This window comes from Ambystoma mexicanum, chromosome 2q (genome assembly GCF_040938575.1).
Source record: "Ambystoma mexicanum isolate Mex_15411 chromosome 2q, UKY_AmexF1_1, whole genome shotgun sequence".
In the NCBI taxonomy this organism is placed as follows: Eukaryota; Metazoa; Chordata; class Amphibia; order Caudata; family Ambystomatidae; genus Ambystoma; species Ambystoma mexicanum.
The window spans coordinates 533,642,155-533,660,701 of record NC_090924.1 but is presented as its reverse complement, the minus strand read 5'-3'; the positions used below and the strand labels follow the sequence as shown (position 1 = coordinate 533,660,701).

At 42.4% G+C, this 18,547-nt stretch overlaps 1 protein-coding gene across 1 annotated transcript in view; it reads left to right on the top strand.

Moving 5' to 3' along the window:
* The window catches only part of DNAH3 (dynein axonemal heavy chain 3), a 1,861,430-nt gene that overhangs the window by 1,234,505 nt on the left and 608,378 nt on the right, over positions 1-18,547 (top strand). The window contains exon 51 of the mRNA XM_069647670.1: positions 3,268-3,466. Coding sequence (XP_069503771.1) covers positions 3,268-3,466 — 199 coding nt within the window. The remainder of the gene's footprint in view (positions 1-3,267; positions 3,467-18,547) is intronic.

Here is an 18,547-nt window from a genome sequence, read left to right as displayed (position 1 = left end):
ATCACCTCCTCTGCTATTAACATAATAGCTTCAGAGTGCATCAATTATAACTTCTAGTGTCTCTATGGTGAGGGTGAATGAGAAGGATTTAGTTAGCAAGTGTCCATGCCGTGCGAAAAGGAATAAACACATAATTTGCATTTTACTTTTGTATAACTGTGTGACATGATCAAGGTGAAGACTAAGCACTTTTTGTCAGCACCTTCAAATTGATTATTATACACTGCTTCAGATATATAGATGAAAATGAATTATGTCTAGCAGTGTCTGATAGGTTCACTTTTAGACTTTCCTATGTCTATATACATGTTATGATGTTATAGTGTGAATGATTTTTATTCTATTGTGATTTTTTGTTTGATAATATTAAAATATGATTATTCATTTGAATACCTGACAGAGCCTTTTCTCCTCCCTACACCTACTTGAGTCAATTACTAATTCAATTATGTGTGTACTTATCCATGTGACCACCTGCCTTCGCTCTTGGCACAAGAGCCAAGGCAGGTGGTCTGTGCCACAAGAATGACAAGTCCAGTCAATATTTTGTCACAACAAACACTGTATCTGCAGTGGAGCGACATTGGTATTTTTGTATTCATTTCTGTGTATGAATATATATGGTATACACTTCAAAAGCCTCGTAAAAGTGAATTATACGTGGTGGTGATTATCTCGGGGTGGGACACACCTTTGAGCAGGTCAAGCTTATTTAGCACTCTATGGTTTACAGTGCTTACTGAGGATTTCATTTAACAGCAGTGTCTTTATTTCCTGAACTGCAATAGCATTGGAGCCACACGGTGGAATGTTCTTCCACAGAATTGGCACAGAGAATGGCTGTTTTCTGGATTTCTGGCATTTCTTTCCCCGTCTCATAATGTTCCAGCTTTTGGAATTTCTTTGGCCTCTAAAGATGGCAAGTCTTTCCAGATGACCAGAGGGCCAACAATTACAGATGGATTAAAGGCAAATTGCTCGGTTGTGCAAATACTTCTCTAGTTCCCTTAAGAGCTGCTAGAATAACACTTCTATTGATCAGGAACCCTTCTTGGTGCTATTTGTCCCCTTCCCCTCTCTTATATGTGAACTTTGAAGGAGCACAATAGAAAATAATGTTTATGGGTATTCTAACGTGTCATAATGTGCTTTCCTCAGTAAGACAAGTGTAACATTCTTATTATTACTACAATATATACTGGATTTGATCATTAGGAAATAGCATTGTACACTTTTAAAAAGAGCCAGTTCACAAAGTAAGTACAATAAAATAATGCCTTCATTTAATAGCTTAATTTGCTTAGACTCTCAAAATATATTTCCTTCCCGGAAAAGGGTCACTCTTACATTAAAACCAATGATATGTTTCTTCTGTGAGCACCAAGGCAATGTGCACTTGTGAAGAACACACCAGGAGAGAGTGCAGGAGAGTTATAGGGAGAAATAGTGCAGCGAGAGAACAAGAGAAATAGGGGAGAGAGAAAGAGTCGCACACATGGGAGAGAGAGAAAGTTAGATGGAGACGGAGAGAGAGGGAGAGTGTGACATCCCGGCCTTCTCTTGTTTCCACAAAGCTGCTAACCCCCCGCAGACCCACTAAGACGTCTCGCAAACAATTGAAGCTATTCTAAAGTTGAGCCGGAAACACCCCAGAAGGAAAGGGGAAGTGGATAAAATAAAAAACACAGACTTCTTTGCTTTGGACTTTTAAAATGAAGATCCGCAGAGGACAGAGAAAATAAACATAAAGGTAAGTGATATTATCTCCCTGCTCCTCCCAATCTAGGGTTCCACATTCTTCCCTTCTTTACCTGTGTTCCCATCTGCATCTAGCTGAGATAAAATGGTGTATAGGAAGCTGGGGTGAAGTGTGGATTAAAATTCAGAAAACTATAACTTACATACATAAATGTCTCCTTTTCAACTAGTATTTTCTCAAGTTATAGTTCCTTTAAATAATATAATATTCTTTGCTTAAATTCCGCTATTTGGTTATATCAACACGTTAATTCTGCACCGGCCCCCTTATATTGAGGGCCATTATTCCTTATTTCAAGTGTCTATTCCACGGCAATACATTTAATTAATTCTCAGCTTCCCAGTTCAGTCACTTCACTGTGCGCACTTGTGCAATTCCTATACACTGTCTCTTTGTATTTCTTTTGTCCTATGGCAGCACAGCAATGTATACTTCCTCACTCGGTATGTACAAATATTTACAAGTTCCTCTGTATGTACAAATAATTACAGTCTAAGCGAAACACAGCCTCACAAACAAATGATTCGATCTAAACGCCTGCAAGCAATTTGGAGACCTAGGTATTCTTGGAAACAAATGATAATGCTGCGCTCCCACCGTAGCACTGCAGCTGCTCCACAGAATGTCACCAAACCTGTTTCTTGCTTCTCTCTGCTCCCTCCATCTTGAATTGTATGGCCTACTTGAATGAGAGTAACAAAATAGAACGTTTCCGTTTCTGTCTGATGTCAATGGTGAAAGGTAGTTTAGAACGTTGACAAGCTGATCTTCCATCAATCATTGTCCAGAAGCTCCTCAACTATCTTGGCTTGGGAACGTCTCCTGCTCCTAAACAAATTAAGGCCTTTTACATGAATTGTTTTACAAGTTTTATTTAACCTATACACCATCAATCACCAACTAAATAATGACCTGAGTGACCAAGTAATCTGTGTGACCCTTTTAACCTGACAGAGAAGACGAGGGAGGGGCACACATAGTGAAAGAAGGACAACGAGAGACCGAGTGAGAGGGAGGTACAGAGGGAGGGAGGGAGAAAGAGGGGGGAGTTAGAAAGAGAGGGAGAACGTGGTTAGGAGAGAGGAAACCAGATCATACTGACAGGGAAAGCTTGCAGAATTTTACTAACGGGGGAGAGGTAGATAGAGACAGAGCTGGGCTGCATTGAAACATTGGAAGAGGAATCAACAGATTGCATAAACAAAGGAAGACAGTGAGTGTGTACCAAATCACAATGTCAGAGAGAGGTCACCTGAGAACACAACTATTGCCCACAGATAGACTATGAAAGAGAGCATGGAGAAAGACTTAGAGCAAAAGAAAGAGTGCTAGATTAGCGCATGATACTCACGGTACAGCTGATAGTTATTGTTCTTAGTTCCTATGCATTCAAATGATGTATATAGTGATTACATTATCATTTTGTTTTTAATTGATTAAGAATGTTTGGTTATGAAAAGGCTGTAACTTTACACATAGTGAGCATGTTTGTATGTATTTTCCTTTAGGATGAATGTGAAGGGGATCTTGCAGAAGCCATGCCAGCATTAGAAGCCGCACTATCAGCTCTTGATACTTTAAAACCTGCTGATATTTCAGTGGTTAAAGCAATGCAGAACCCACCAAACCTTGTGAAACTGGTAATGGAAAGTATTTGTGTGATGAGAGGAATTAAGCCAGATAGGAAACCAGACCCAACTGGAACAGGTAAATATATATAAATACATTTGAAGTGGATTTTCTGAAGTAAACTAACATGCATTAGCAAATACACATTTTTAAAGCAATAGCTGCGAACATCGTAGTCTCCAGTAGTTCATAAACTACCAGTAGCAATAATCTACTGCCAGTGACTTTGGTTGAATACTGACACCCTACCTATTACTATTTGCCTCAGGGACCCCAGTGTAAAACCACTTTGCTAATATAGAAGGAAGTACTTAATCACTATTATTTTTTTCATTTTTCTAAAAGATGCGATAAACTGGTTTTGCTTATTTTACAGCCTACATAGTGTGATGAAGTTTGCTGCCTGGCCCTTGGGGTGACTAGTGGGGTGACCAAATGGGCCAGTCACCGCCACTGGCTGCGGGATGCTGGGGTAGTGGGTGGCATCAGGAAGATCCCCTCTTCAGGAGTCCACTTAGCGTTTAGATGGTATGGTCCCTTTAAGGAACCCAGTTTTTAATTTTCCATATACAGTACAGACTCTGCCCCCTTATGAAATGCTCCCACAAGTTCTGAATGCTCCTGTAACCAAAACATACATGATAGATCTGAATGAATGCAGAGCAATCAGTCACATGGAGAATGTAGCAGGATAACCCGAGCGAGAACCATCTTCCACTCACGCAGTTGCCGGAAACCAGCCTGGGAGTTTTGGGATGCCATCCGCCTGTCTGTCACCTGAGCCAGAGAGACACTGCAGGGAACAGGAGGACATGCTCAATGATTTGTGTTTTCTATTATTTAAAAAATAACATAAGATGACCCCTCGATGTGTGTGTTCCACTGTGAACAGGAGGCGAATGGTGGTTCATGGAGTGGGTGGATGCTTCTCATTTAGGAGGTTTTTGAAGGAAGGATCAGGAGAAATGGCTGTGTGGCTGGTGAAAGTGTTGGTGTTTGGAACAGCTTTTCCTTAATCTGATGCACCATTAGGAAAATGTCTGTCCATTTTCAAAATGGAGGAAGATCATCTGAAGAAAGATTTGTCAATATTTTCTTCTCAAGCTGTTTGGAAGGTTTGAAACATTCTTAACTGCCTTTCATCTGCAGTTCCTGAACAAACAGGTCTCTGGTTTAGGGGTTCCTGCATGAGAACAGTTAAGAAACAAAAAGGGAGCTGGAAGAGTAATTTGAAATCAGAAAAGAGCCTAAATTAAGACTACAGGAAAACTATTGGTGGGAATTTTCCACTTATTGCATTCTGATTTGCTGTTTAACTTCTGAGAATGTAAATTGACTGTACTATTCTGCGCATAAGAAGTGGATGCACAAACGTATAAGAGCTGAGATTGTGTGAAGCAGTGAAAAGCCTTGAGCTACAAATTTACGGGAGAGCTTTTAGTTATTTCCAGAGTAATTGTTGTGTGGGTTGGGAGGACTCCCGTTTACGCAGATAGGAGGTAGAGATTGCTGCATGCACGGGTTAGAGAATAGGACCAGCGAGAATGTACAGCATACATTGAGACAGGGCGTCATAAAAGTAGCATATAGAAATCTAGAAAATGGGAAGTATTAAGTAAGGGAGTAATGAGGATAGCCTGTGATTTGTTACAAGTAACAGTCTAACGTTGTGTGTGTGTGTGTGTATATATATATATGTATATGTACATGTTTTGCGGGTGTTCATCATGATTCAAGCAGGCTGAAGGAGAGTTCTACTCTACTTGAGGTTTACTTTATCCACTACCCCCGCCCCCCAGTATGACGTGAATGTCATTGAAGAATTAGGGTGGCAAGTGGGACACTCAAAGTGCGTTAGTAGGGTTCAGCATCTCCAGCTAGACTTGATCCTGGGACCTGGCACTTTCCTTCCATCAGCCTCTTCCCCTTGGGGCTTTGAACCTCAAAATAAAATAAACTGCTCCTCCATGTTTGCCACATTCGGAAGAAAACCTCCTTACATGTAGGCCTGTTTTTGTAGTCACGTCCTTCAACTATATGCCACTGGAAATGTGCACAGCCTGACTTAACCAGTCTTCAAATTGCCACAGCTCCAGCACGTCTCCGCTATGGTCTCCAGGCTGCTCGCTCTTAATGAAGAGACCACCACAGCTGATTTCTAGACCACAAGTTATTGGATCTCTTAGACCTGCATTTCTGCTGCCCCAACCCTGACTGGTGCTGGCCATCTGCTTGCTCCATTTGTGCACACTGAGGATCCTGACTGCGAATGACCCGAACATCGAACAATTCCTTCAGAAGAACCTGGCTGCAGAAAAACAGTGTGGTTGACAGTTCTTCCAAGTGGACCCAATAAGTTCCTTCTGGAAAGCCCCCTTCCGCCACATGTCAAGGGATGTTACAAAGCTGAGCTGGGATCAGTGAGACGTATAGACACAAGTGACAGTTCAAAGGAAAGTTTTTATTATATGGAACTAACGGGCTCAACTAACAGAATGACATCTCTTCAGGTTGAAACCAGTGACAAATAGCAGGATGGCTTCTCCTCGGATTGAATTAGGCAAGCAAACAAATAGCCAGGAAAATAGCAGCATGACTTCCCTGAGGTGTGATAAATAAACCAAAAAGTGCATTTTGTATTCAACAGTCTCCATGTTTGGGTCCTTTTACCTGACAGCCCAAGGGAGAGAAAAGTGACTCACAGGTTGCCCATGCTACCCTTACTGTCTCCTCTTCCAAAGTTTGCTGTTAGTTTGTCCTCCAGTCCCTCCCCTTTCTCCTCAGTGCCCCCTTCCTAGCTGTCTCTGTTATCTAATTGTCTTCTTTTGCACTTCTACCACTCCCTGACGCACTTCTCTCCTCCAATACATAATCATCTACTCTTTCTCAGGTTCTCTTACCTTTGCTTACACTTCTCCTTTGTCCTGCTGTCGCTGACCTTCTCTCTCATGACCCTGTAGAGCTTTATTTTCTCTACTTCCTGGGTTTCCCTCTTTCATCTTTCCTGGGTGTCTCTCCTCCTGTCCTCATTGTCTCTCTCTGTGCAGCCTTCAGGGTTTCTGTATCTCATTCCTTCTTCTCCCAAACAAACCTCTGTTCTCCTTCAAGTCACTTTCTCCTCCTTAGTCCTGGGTGCCTCCTTTGCCCTTCTCCAGCCCTTACAAATGAATCTGCTTCTCACTTTCAGCATAATCCTTCTCCTTGTTTTCTCTCTCACCAAACTCTCATAGCTTTGTGTGACAGTACTTTCCTTTTATTGTGCCTTCAACCCGCCTTCCAACCTCCCTCTAGCCCAAGGAAACTCTGGGGTTGGCTTGCAGTTCTGACATAGGACTTAGAGTTGGTTAGTCCCTGCCCATGGTCTGTCCTCATTATACTTGCCACACCCTGACCCCGCCCTCATGGAAGACTCCCTTAGTCCTTATGGTGTATGTGTGTGGGGACCTTGTGAGGTGACTGGTCAACTGCTCAAGTTTTCTGTCTTCGTGAGGGGTCAAAAATGAGAGATAGGCACAAAGTGGTAATGTTCTCAACATTAGACATTTTATTAACATAAAAGGGTTTGGATAAGGGCCTCTCTGTCCCTATCCTAAGAAGAGCTACCCTATCTATGAAATCAAAACTAGGGATCAGTCTGTGTCTCGTCGTCCAAAAACAAATTGCCCTTGTGTCCAAAACGTATCTGACCCTCACACTAGAAATGAATAATATCAAAAGGTGCAAGGTAAAGATCTTTGTCTCAAATCCAGGAAAACGTGTGTAAAACCTAAATGTCTAAGTTCAAAAAAACAATCCTTGTATCCAGGGGTTAATTCCCTTCCCCTAGACTGTTTCAAGTAGAAAGTTGAAAATGTTCTGTTTAAACAATGGTTTTCCAAGTATAGTAGAAATGTCTCTTTCATACAATAGTTTCCTAAAACTGATGAAAAATGTATTTTCCAGGAAATGATGTTCCAAAGATGACAAAGTGTATCTTTTCCTAACGCAGTGGTTTTTTAAAAGATGGCAAAGTGTCTTCTCTGTTGTAATTATTACAGGTGGCTTGTGAAGTGGAGGGCAGTCTCGGCAGGAGACGCTTGCATTTTCCAGGTTGGATTGTGTTTGCCTGGTTACTCGGCAGGCTGCAAGGACTCCTGTGGTTCCTAAAAGCTGACTTCCAGCGCATTGCGCGCACATGGCTTGTGAAGTGGATTGCTAAGGGGAGGGCAGTCACAGCAGTCTCTGATGGACTCAGAGGCCCCAGACAGTGACAATGACCCTTCCTTGGATTTAAAAAAATAAATAAAAAGAGTGAGTAATGTGTGCACAAGTGTTAGCAGTGTTCGGAGGTGTTAGTAGGTGAAGCCGTCAACCTTCCTCGCCCGCTGTGGTGGGGAGGAGTTTTGACACCGTTTGGATTCTGCATTTCTTTTGGTGCATTACGATGGGAGAGACTGTGGGCCATTGGCCTTTGATATTCTTGTAAATATAACCAACTACGTCCTTGGCAGTTAAGAAAATTATTGTTTGGACTGTGTGTCTTTGTTTTCTGCTAGTAAGGACGGGAGAGACTGTGGGTCATTGGCCTTTGATCTCCCCCTTTCAAAAAAAGGGTTATTTTACTCCAAGAAAGTTGCTGCTTGTGTGATATTAATCAATCTCTTTAGAACATGCTGACTGAACTCCGCAACAAGGTGCGGGTTATGAATCCTGCTTCAGTAAGCCATGCACTTATTGAATTATATGATATGATATGAAAGGTTATTTATAAGGCGCCTAATAACCAGAGGTTTCTAAGCGCGGACCTGGGGATCGAACCTGTGGTGCTCCGTGTCGTCTTTCTTCCAAGGCGAGCATGTTGCCCCTGAGCTATCCTCCCGAGACTCACCGAATCAATGGGATGCAAAAAGACGATTCTACAGCAGGTTCCAATTCCCGAAAATAATGGGGTATCAGTCTTGGAGTCTTTGACCATTGACTCCAGTGTAGGGGGTACTAAGTCTACAAATGGCAACTACGATCAGGAAATGATTCTGGGCGGGGGGGGGTTCTGCTCTGCCGGTGCAAGTGGTAACATATGCGCAGGTCCTGAATCCTAACAGTCACTCAAAATGTGTTTTGTCCTCCCCTCAAGAGGATCAGTTTACGGTCACATCTGAGTCAGCTCACTTACAGGATCCCGCTGCAGCACATTTGGGAATAGATCTTGTGGCTGGCTCCTTTCCATTGGATGGTGCTGTAATCCTGGATGAGTTGTTTATCAAATTGTGTAATGCAATGGAAGTCACTAATAATACCAAATCAGCAGTGACAGAGCTGGGAGCTAAGCACTGTTTCCCTTTGGTGTTGACAGAGGGGATCAAGGAAGTTCTTACTAGGCCCAATCTTTCAAACAAAAATGTCTTCACACCCAAAAATATACATCTGAGAAGGCAGTCAGATATCCTGCCTAAAGTTGATTCTTTGGGACCGACCTCTATTTCAGCTTTGCATCTGGTATTAGAGTCAATGCTTCGTTTATAGAATAAAATTAATGATGTTGTTGAGAATTTCAACAAATTCGAATGTAATGCAGGGCTTTTGGAGAAATTGTCATTTGGGGTCAATGTATCCAATCCTATAATGGAGATTAAGGATTTGCACTTGGGGCAGCAATGGGACATTGACCTTATGGCTCAGGAAGCAATTGTAACGCCACATGATCTAAGTTTACAACCACGCCAAGGTCACCATGCTAATCAGGACCTTATACTGATCAGCCAAGTCCTGAATACTCCCCCAGTATTATATTGAACGACTGAGTATGTCCCCGCAGTTATCTCCCCCATTGGATGTAGTGAGATACAATGTCAGTGAGCCTGTCTTACTGGGTTTATGTGAGTGTCCTACTAGTAGTAAACAAACCACTAAGAGGAAGAAGGGTCATTGAAGCAAAAAAAGAGAAAACTAAAATATGCCAGCACCGAGACTGAATGGGAGACATTCCTCGCTAAAAGGGCTTCAAGGTTTGCTGGCTGTGGAAGACACTATAGATATTAACTCACAGGCTGATGGGGATGTTGTGAGGTCGGGAGCTAAGGGAAATGATCAACCGGTGCAGGGGCTGACCCTTAGGGCTAGTGAGGTGGCTAATAAGAAGACCCTGATATCCCCCATAATCAGGGGTGTGAAGAAAAGTGCTGTCCCCTAGGGGCCCCTCCTTTATGCGGGACATGGGCACTGACCCTTGCCCCGCTCTACTGGTGGGGTCGGTGGTCTCAGAATAGGAGTCTGCACCTACTGCCCCTAGGGCCCGGTACTAGACTGACCAAGAACCTTCAATCCAAGATGACTTCCTTCTTATTACCAGGTAATAGAATCATCAGAAAAAAGACTGTAGAGGGTTGTCCAATGAGAATGGGTGGTTCCGTAATCCTGAATATTTTATAGTAACAATCTACGACAGATTCAACTGCTGTGGGGTTGCAACCACCTGACTCTGTGGTGACAGAGTGCTGAGGTGTGTGAGAGTGAGACACAAAAGGGTCATTTGCCTGTGAGTGGAGAGATATAACTCGAATATTATGGGTTAGTCTTTGGGACGTCTTTCTGCTGAGAAATTTTGCATTAACAGGTCAAAGCTCCTTTTTATTTTTAGGGAAATTCCACAATTGAGATTGCTTACAAATGATGATATTGATCTGATCACTCTTCCCTTACAAAACAACCACCCGCTCGTGTGTTATTTTCACTCAATGATGGTGGCAAATATGGTTTGGGAATACAGGCCTAACCTACAAACCCTGAGTTATGATTTGGTCTCTATTGAATCACCTGAGATGGGTAAGTTGTATTTACCTCTAGATTCACAGGGGCTGAAAACAAATGGGTGGTGTAGTACCAACTACGAATGATTCAGTCTCCAACAGTGCTTTACCTGCAACATTATTATCTGGTATTAGGCAGAATGGGCAGGATTGGTCGTGGATCGAATCTGCTCTTAAGACCTTTGCTGGGCTTAGACAATGCCTGAACCAGCCCTAGCTTTCTAACCTATGAATTATGTCATGGAATGTTTGGACGTGCTAATTTCGGCCTATTCTTAAAGGAGTCCCCTTTTTGTAAAGGGATGGATGTTTTGTTGATTCAGGAAACTATGTGCACCACACATTTTGAAGTGTGGGGGTATTGGACGTTTTCTAGTCCTGCTACTCGATCAATTTTGGGATGACCTAGTGGTGGCCTTATTACTGCTATTGATTCCAACTTGAACATATGATGGTCAGTGGTTCACTCATCTGAAGGGGTGTTGGCTGTTAGTTTCACCAATAACGATGTGTGCTCTAATCTCTTGCTGGTCAATATATATTGGAATCCTGCCAGGTTTAGAATTGGGGAGTTCCAGACCTGCCTGGTGAATCCTTTTCGTGACTGGCTGGTCAACGGACAGCCCCATTCAATTTTGGTTGGGGAGGGACTTCAATGCTGATTGTAAGGTGGGAGCAGAATGGAATGCTGCCAACTCTATCCCTTTAGCCTCTCAACTTAACCTTGGTAGGGGTATGATATACGGCAGCGTGACTGATGTGCAGGGCCATTATGTTTCCTCAGGGCCTTGACACCCCACATCTCTTATCCCAGATGCTGTCTTTCTGCTGCACTTACTTGGGCTCACTCTACCCATGGGTGGTTGCACTTAAGTTCTTCTTCTCTTAGCACTTACCCTGAGCACTTCTCCAGGAGCATTAAAGCACTTCTCGCTCATCCCTTCCCCTCTGCACTTGCACGTTCTGAACACTCACAAGGCATAGTAGGTTCGTCTCCCCCTCCCTTATTCTCACTATTTGTTTGCACTTTCATTTAATTATTTATCATTGCTGGAATTCATTGTCTACCTCCCTGCCCCCTTCCTGTTTGCCCTGTGGGCACTTTGAAACAGTTTTGCTAATTGTATAAGCACCTAACAAGTGACCAATAAATAAATAAATACATATGGGATAATTTCTTGGCTAGCTGGGAATTTTCAAGAGTTAATTGTGATGATACTGTGAATTATCCTACTTATGCCTGGCATAGGGGACAATGCTCTTCTAGAATAAACTACATTTTTACTACTGACGATCTCAGGCCATTTATAGATCCCCTTTCATATCATGATCCTGGGTTGGGTAATCACCTGATTCTCTTTTACTTTAGGACTAGCTCACTTTGCTTATGAGCTGAAACCTGCACTTTCTTGTTTGGACCTCGAAAGGGGGGGGGCTTGAGTATTAAATGGAATAGCAGACTGGAGGGCAAATTCAACCACCTACTTGCAGAGGAGGCTCCGAGTGCCGGTCTCTTGGTCGATGTCTACTTTTTGGCCGAGGATCAAATAAATGAATTGTACAATATTATTAAGGGAAGTCTAACAGTTATTAGTTCAAGACAATCTGGCCCTCTAAATAAAAAGTTAACACATGTATACAATGAGAAATTAAGGAATTCTAAAAGGGTCATGCGAAAGGGACTGTGTGATCTTATAAGGCTAGGAAGTCAAGGACAGGACTATCAGATATGCAAGAATAAGATTTGCTAAACTCATAAGAATCTAACTAAATCATTGAGGATGGATCTTTATCTTAAAGATAATTAACTTATGTTGGATAATCTTAGTAAACAGTAAGGCAGGGAATTCTTTTGATACCTCTGTTACAGAACCTGCATGGGTTGGGCTTTATGGGAAGAAATACTCACTGCCAGAGTGGTTTAAAGATACAGAGGATCCAACTGCGGGTCGAGTGAGCCTTGGCCAATGTCCATGGAAGATAGATGATATACTTTGGGCTCTTGGTAAAGTCAATACTTCTCGGGCGGCGGGCCCTGATGGTATACCTCCTTGTGTTCATAAAAAATATCCTCTTTTGTGGTTGAGTATCTTGAAACCTTTATTCGATTCTATTTTTGAGACACATATTCTGCCCACATTGACGGTTCATTATAATCCCTATTTTAAAAAAAGGCGATGCCCTTAATCCGTCCAACAACAGGCCCATTGCCCTTACTGATTCTATAAGTAAGGTTTTTGCAATACTTTTATTGCGAGATCATCATTTTGCCATTTCTCAAACATTGCTCCTTTCAAGGTCTCAAGTGGGCTTTAGAAAAAGTATGGGTACGGCTCTTAACGCTACAGTTTTAGCCCATCTTTTATATGATGCCAAACAAAATACTAAGGGACCTATTTATATGGCATCTCTAGACATGACTAATGCATTTGACTGTGTGATTCGAAACAAGTTGTGGATTAAGCTTTTTAAATGTAATATTCCACAAAAATTGGTCCAACTTGTGCATTCCTGCATAAAAATACCTTGCTGAAAGTGTGACTTACTCGAGAAGGCTCACTTTCCAGAATGGATACACAGCTTTGGGCCTAAAGCAAGGATGTACTTTGGCCCCAACTCTTTTTAATTTGCATGTTAGCGATATTAATGTTTTATTGCAGTCTCCTTCTATTTATCCAAATAGATTGGGGCAACTTAAATTAAACTGGCTGGCTTTTGCACATGATTTTCTTTTCTTTGATAGAACAAACTTGCACTGCAGCACAAACTTCAATTTCTTTTTTAACTATGCTTGTCTGGACAGTTTAGAGCCAAATGGGGCAAAATCGAAAATTGTAATTTTTACTAAAGCTTTAAATCCTAAGACTATGGGCCCGATTACAACCTTGCCGGTCCGGAAACAACGGTGCCGGTAAGCTTACTGGCACAGTTGTTTCCCGACCAGTAAAGTACAACTCTGCCAGGCGGGTGCCCTCCTGCCTGGCAGGTTTGACCTGCTGGGCGGACCAGCACCCGCCCACAGTTTCACAGAAGCACCGGCACCGTTATTACCGGTGCCAGTGTTTCTGTGGTTCCCATTCCCACAGAGCCCTATTGGACTCTGTGGGAATGGGGAACAACATTTTACCGGCGCCTGTCTTTCCAGCTGCCGGGGTTGTAATACCGTTTACGGGTCCGGCAGCTACCTGCCGGTTTTGCCGGCATGGTTACTGCCGGACCCATAATGAGGCCATATGTGTTGAGAGCTGGGATCAGTACATTTAGAAATGGTCTACAGTATGAGGTACCTTGGGTATTGTCTCTTGAATACTGGTTCGATTGCTATGTGGAAATCCTCATTAGACAAAAAACGACAATCTTTGATATTACAAATGAAATATCTGAAGCCTAGAATTCTCTATTATTCCAATTGTACAATATTATACAATGAAAATTGATCATGTGCTATTGTATGGTCTCGACGTGTCGTTAATTAACTTGGGAAAAATACTGAATGGGATTCGGGGAAAACTATGGAGAGATATTGGGACTTTGGTTATCTATGCCTAACTCAATCATACGCCATGAACTATGTCTTGCATCTCTCCAGGCAAGGTTCAACTGCCGTCAACTGTCAAGTTATGCAAAGTTCTTTCAACCTCCAGGCAATTCTTTGTATGTAGATCTGAGTTGGATGTTAGCAGGTTCTACAGTTGTTTCAGTTGAAGCATATAAAAGGACAAAGCAAAACCTGCTAATGGGTCAACTGAGGAGGTATGAATAAATCGACCTGGTGGGACAAAAAGTTAATTATTCAGGTATGTTTGGATGGTAACTATTGAATCCAATATGACTTATTCATCCTATACAGAATATGAAAAATTCTCACATAAATTGCCTTGTAACAAAGCCAGGTCTGTTTTTATGTGTTTTAGATTAAATCAGTTTCCAACTAGGGAACGTACAAAGCACTGGGTTTTAGATTCGGAACATAGCACTTTAATGACTTGTCGTTTTTGCACAACTTCAGACTTCAACATCTACCTGTCTCAACTATTTAAAATCATCGAAAGACATGGCCTCACCGGTTAGAACTACACTGACGACACACAAATAGTCTATAAAATACAATACTCACAAGAAGAAAACTCAACATTAGAGAATTGCCTTCATGAAATATACAACTGGATGAACTCAAACTACCTCAAACTCAACCCAGGCAAAAAAATAATAATGATCATCACAAAAAACAGAGAAGACAACCACTACATCCCCTGGCCAACAGAACGTGGTGAAACCCCAGCCCCATTGTCGATTGTAATAAACCTAGGCGTCCTGATGGACAACAAACTTAATCTAGAGTCACAAGTAAACACCCTAATCAAGAAATGCTTCTTTCTCCTGCGAGCGGTAAAAAGGATCCTACCATTCCTGTCCTTTACCAACAAAATCATTACCTCATCGCTCTCGTCATGTGCAGATTAGACTACGCCAATAGCTTATATCTAAGCATGCCTGAACGACTTCTAAAACAACTCCCAACGCATACAAAATACACCAGCCAGACTGCCCCTTAAACTGCCTCCAAGAGAACACATCACACCAGCGCTGAAAACGCTGCACTGGCTACCCATCAAACAGCAGATCAAGCTCAAATCAATGTGCATAACGAACAGAGCAATCCACGACCAAGGCACAGAGTTCCTTAGAAGAAAGGTAAATGTACATCGCACAACAAGGCCACTCAGATCCAGTAGTGACATCCGTTTAAAACCAAAACCATACATCAAAAGAAAACTCGCAGGATCTTCTTTCTCTCACATTCCACCAAAAACCTGCAACAAACTACCAAAGAACATACGTAACACAAGAGATCACCTACAATTCAGGAAACTCCTCAAATCCTGGCTCTTCATCCCATAACTAAAAGAATGCCTATAGGGGCAATACACAGCAGAAACAATGCTGAGAGAGGTAACCTATCCCCTATTCCCTAAGCCTTCGGCCATCAACAGAAGTAAGGGATATACCAATCTACAACATATACACTTACCAATTGAAAGATAGACAACCTAGAATCATACCAAAGAACGACCACAGATCAATCAGAATGGAAGGTAAGGATGACCTATCAATAATACCTTGGCCCACAGTGTAATCACAGGCAGCAAAGGACCACCAATAGTAAATGGATAGGAAGGGAGCGGGTAAATGTAAATACAGCACCACTATCGGAGTGGGGATAATGCTCGCCCAACCGGGTGTACTAAGCTCAAATAACATAGCTGGGAATGCCATCGCCCTAGAAACTCGACAGTCAGGAAAGAAAAGAGAAGGAATATACCTACCCAGTATGACAACCGGGATACATAGAACAAGAATTACAAGGATTAAGAGACATATAACCCACTAATCTCAAAGCTCAAATTTCTGCATACTTGACTCACACAAAAACCCACACAACCACTTCTCGCATAGGAATATGCATGCCCTTCACCACACTGCAACAGCAAACAATCGACACATAAATCGGACCAACAGCACATGAGGACTCACATCGATCCAATATTCACACCCAAGCTCAGCGCACAATGAAAACCGAACTGAAGCTGCCAACAGGACACCACCTTCTCACTTTCCTACACTCTCTTCACCCCACTAACCCACCCCCACCTCCTTGTTTGCAAATCCGCCTGAGCGCCTGGGGACCAATTCCATTGGTGACGGTGCGCTATATAAATACCTTTAACATTGTGTGAAACGCTGCGCCATTTGTTCATGGACTGTCCATATTTCAACTTATCTAGAAGAAGGTTTTTTTTAAAAAGAACTTGAAAGCTTCAATTCTGAATGCTCTAGGAATTTGTTATGGTCCAGATTCATGTGGGGGAGAATGTCTCATTGATTATTGCACTGTATCACTTTCTACTATTGCACTGTATCACTTTCTACAGGAACTTTTGGATGTATTCAAATGATTTTGGAAGGAAGGAATGTATGTTTTGTATTGTATTATGTAAGGTTTACCTTTTTCTTAAACATTCACAATACAAAATAAAGAAAAAAGAAAAATATCACAGATGGCTTCCTGGTATACTATCCTGCCAGGAACCTTTTCACACTGTCTATTTCGTTCATCCAATTCAATATGGATTTTCTGGTGTCCTCTCCTGCCGGAATCCCCCTCCCCTCCTCTGGGCTTGGTAGATTGCCTGATGTAATCTCCTGCCAGGTATCTTTTCCCAAGAGGACCAACTGCCAGATCGTTTTCCCCAAATGGACTTCTCACAACATTCTCTTCTCTACTGGTCTTGCAGATCCCCTGGTATACTCCAGTGCCAGGGAGCTTTTCCCAATATGATTGACTGCCTGATGGTCTCTTTCACCAGGACTTTCCACAATGTTCTTGTTCCTTCTTAGCATAACACAGTAGTACCTCTTCACTGTTTTTATTCCTTTAGCTGCAGGTACTCATTTTTCCAGCTTCCCCCATATGGACATCTGGTGCCTACCCAATCTCACACAAAGAAGCACCCTAATCAAGGTAAACATTTAATCAAACCCTCACATAATCCTATCCCTAAGAGCACCTTGACATTAACTGGGTCTCTCATCAACAGCAGATCTATGGTAGCCCATGCCCCTGAAATTTCTGACATACTAAGTAATGGCAGCCTGGACCTACTTGCCATCACAGAGACCATGCTTCACGAGGCGGCAGGACCTACTTTGATGTTAGCTGTACCTGACAGTCACCATATACTTAGAGCAGATAGACCAAAAGCTAAAGGCGGTGGCTTAGCCATCATCTATAAAAATACCTTACCTATTAGACTTGCCAACTCGCCTTCCTGCTCATCCTGTGAAATACTCACAGCTAAATGGATGCTTTCCAACAACCGTACGCTGACCATCCACCTGATTTACAGGCAACCCAGGACCACTAGGAACCTTGGAAGAGGACCTCAACAGCCTCATAGCGAACAACATGCAAAACCACTTCCAAACCTTACTGATGGGTGACTTTAACATTGGCTTTAACGACCCAGACAATAAGCACGCCCACTCAATAACAGCCTTACTCAATGACCACGGGCTTACCCAAAAAGTCCTCTTACCTACCCACATTAAGGGCAGAACTCTCGATTGGGTATCTGACTTAATTGCAACATTACCATCACCGACATTGTCCCACAACCGTGGACAGACCACTACTCAATCAACTTCACTGCCTCACTTGATCTCCTCTCCCCCAAAACTATCAGCATGATACCCCCCTTACCTACCAGAAGTAAAAAAAAGATATCACTGCTGAAAAACTCATCCCGCTCCTCCTCTCCACCATTAATGGCCTGGAGAATAACAATGATCTTGGCACCCTAGTGGACACCTTTAACTCTGCCATGACCAAAGCACTAGACATCATTGCCCCTACTAAACTGCGCAAAAGTAAACAGGAAGCGCATTTAAATGCCTGGTTCACCCCCCAACTTAATGAACTAAGAAAACAGAAAAGAAAGTTACAAACTATCTGGCGCAACTCACCTAGTGACAACAATAAAGCCAAATTAGCCCAACTATCTAAACATTATAAGAAAGAAATCATCAACACAAAAAAAGTATTGTTTTTATTGCCCAATCAAACACGAAAGAATTCTTCTCCATTCTCCGTGAAATGGAATCCCCCATACAACCAGCTGACACTGTCCCAAAGGACAAGATATGGTGTACGAATATACAGAACGCCTTATCAAATAAAATATCCTCCCTCCAACTTAAAATAACTTTTAAAAAAAAGACTCTCTGCCCATCACTGACCAACTACTAGCATCGTCCACTGAGCATAATACTATTACACCATTTAGCTTCAAATCGATCTCAATTGTCGATACTGAAAAGGTCATTCTCTCCCTGAAACCTTCCAATTGCAAGGGTGACAGATGCACAGCGCAAATAATAAAGGATGCGGCCAGAGACTTAGGCCCTTTCATCCCAAAGCTTATCAACTCCTCCTTTAAATCAAACACTGTTCCTACCAACTTGAAAGAATCCTGGGGCCTCCCTTTACTGAAAAAACAACCTCTTGACCCTTCAATACCCACTAACTATAGACCCATCACCACTGTACCCTTCCTACTCAAAATTATTGACAGAGTAGCCTACCTACAAATTCAGGACCACCTAGAAACAAAACATTTGCTAGGCTCACGATAATCAGGATTCCGCCCTCTCCATGCACCGAAACAGCCCTGCTAGACCTTAAGACTAAAACTGAGGAGCTAAAAGACAATGGCAAAACCGCCCAGCTACTACTGCTGGACTTGTCAGCAGCTTTTGACTTGGTGGACCATGCAGTTCTATGTAGCCACCTAAGACTCGCTGCCAACTTCACAGG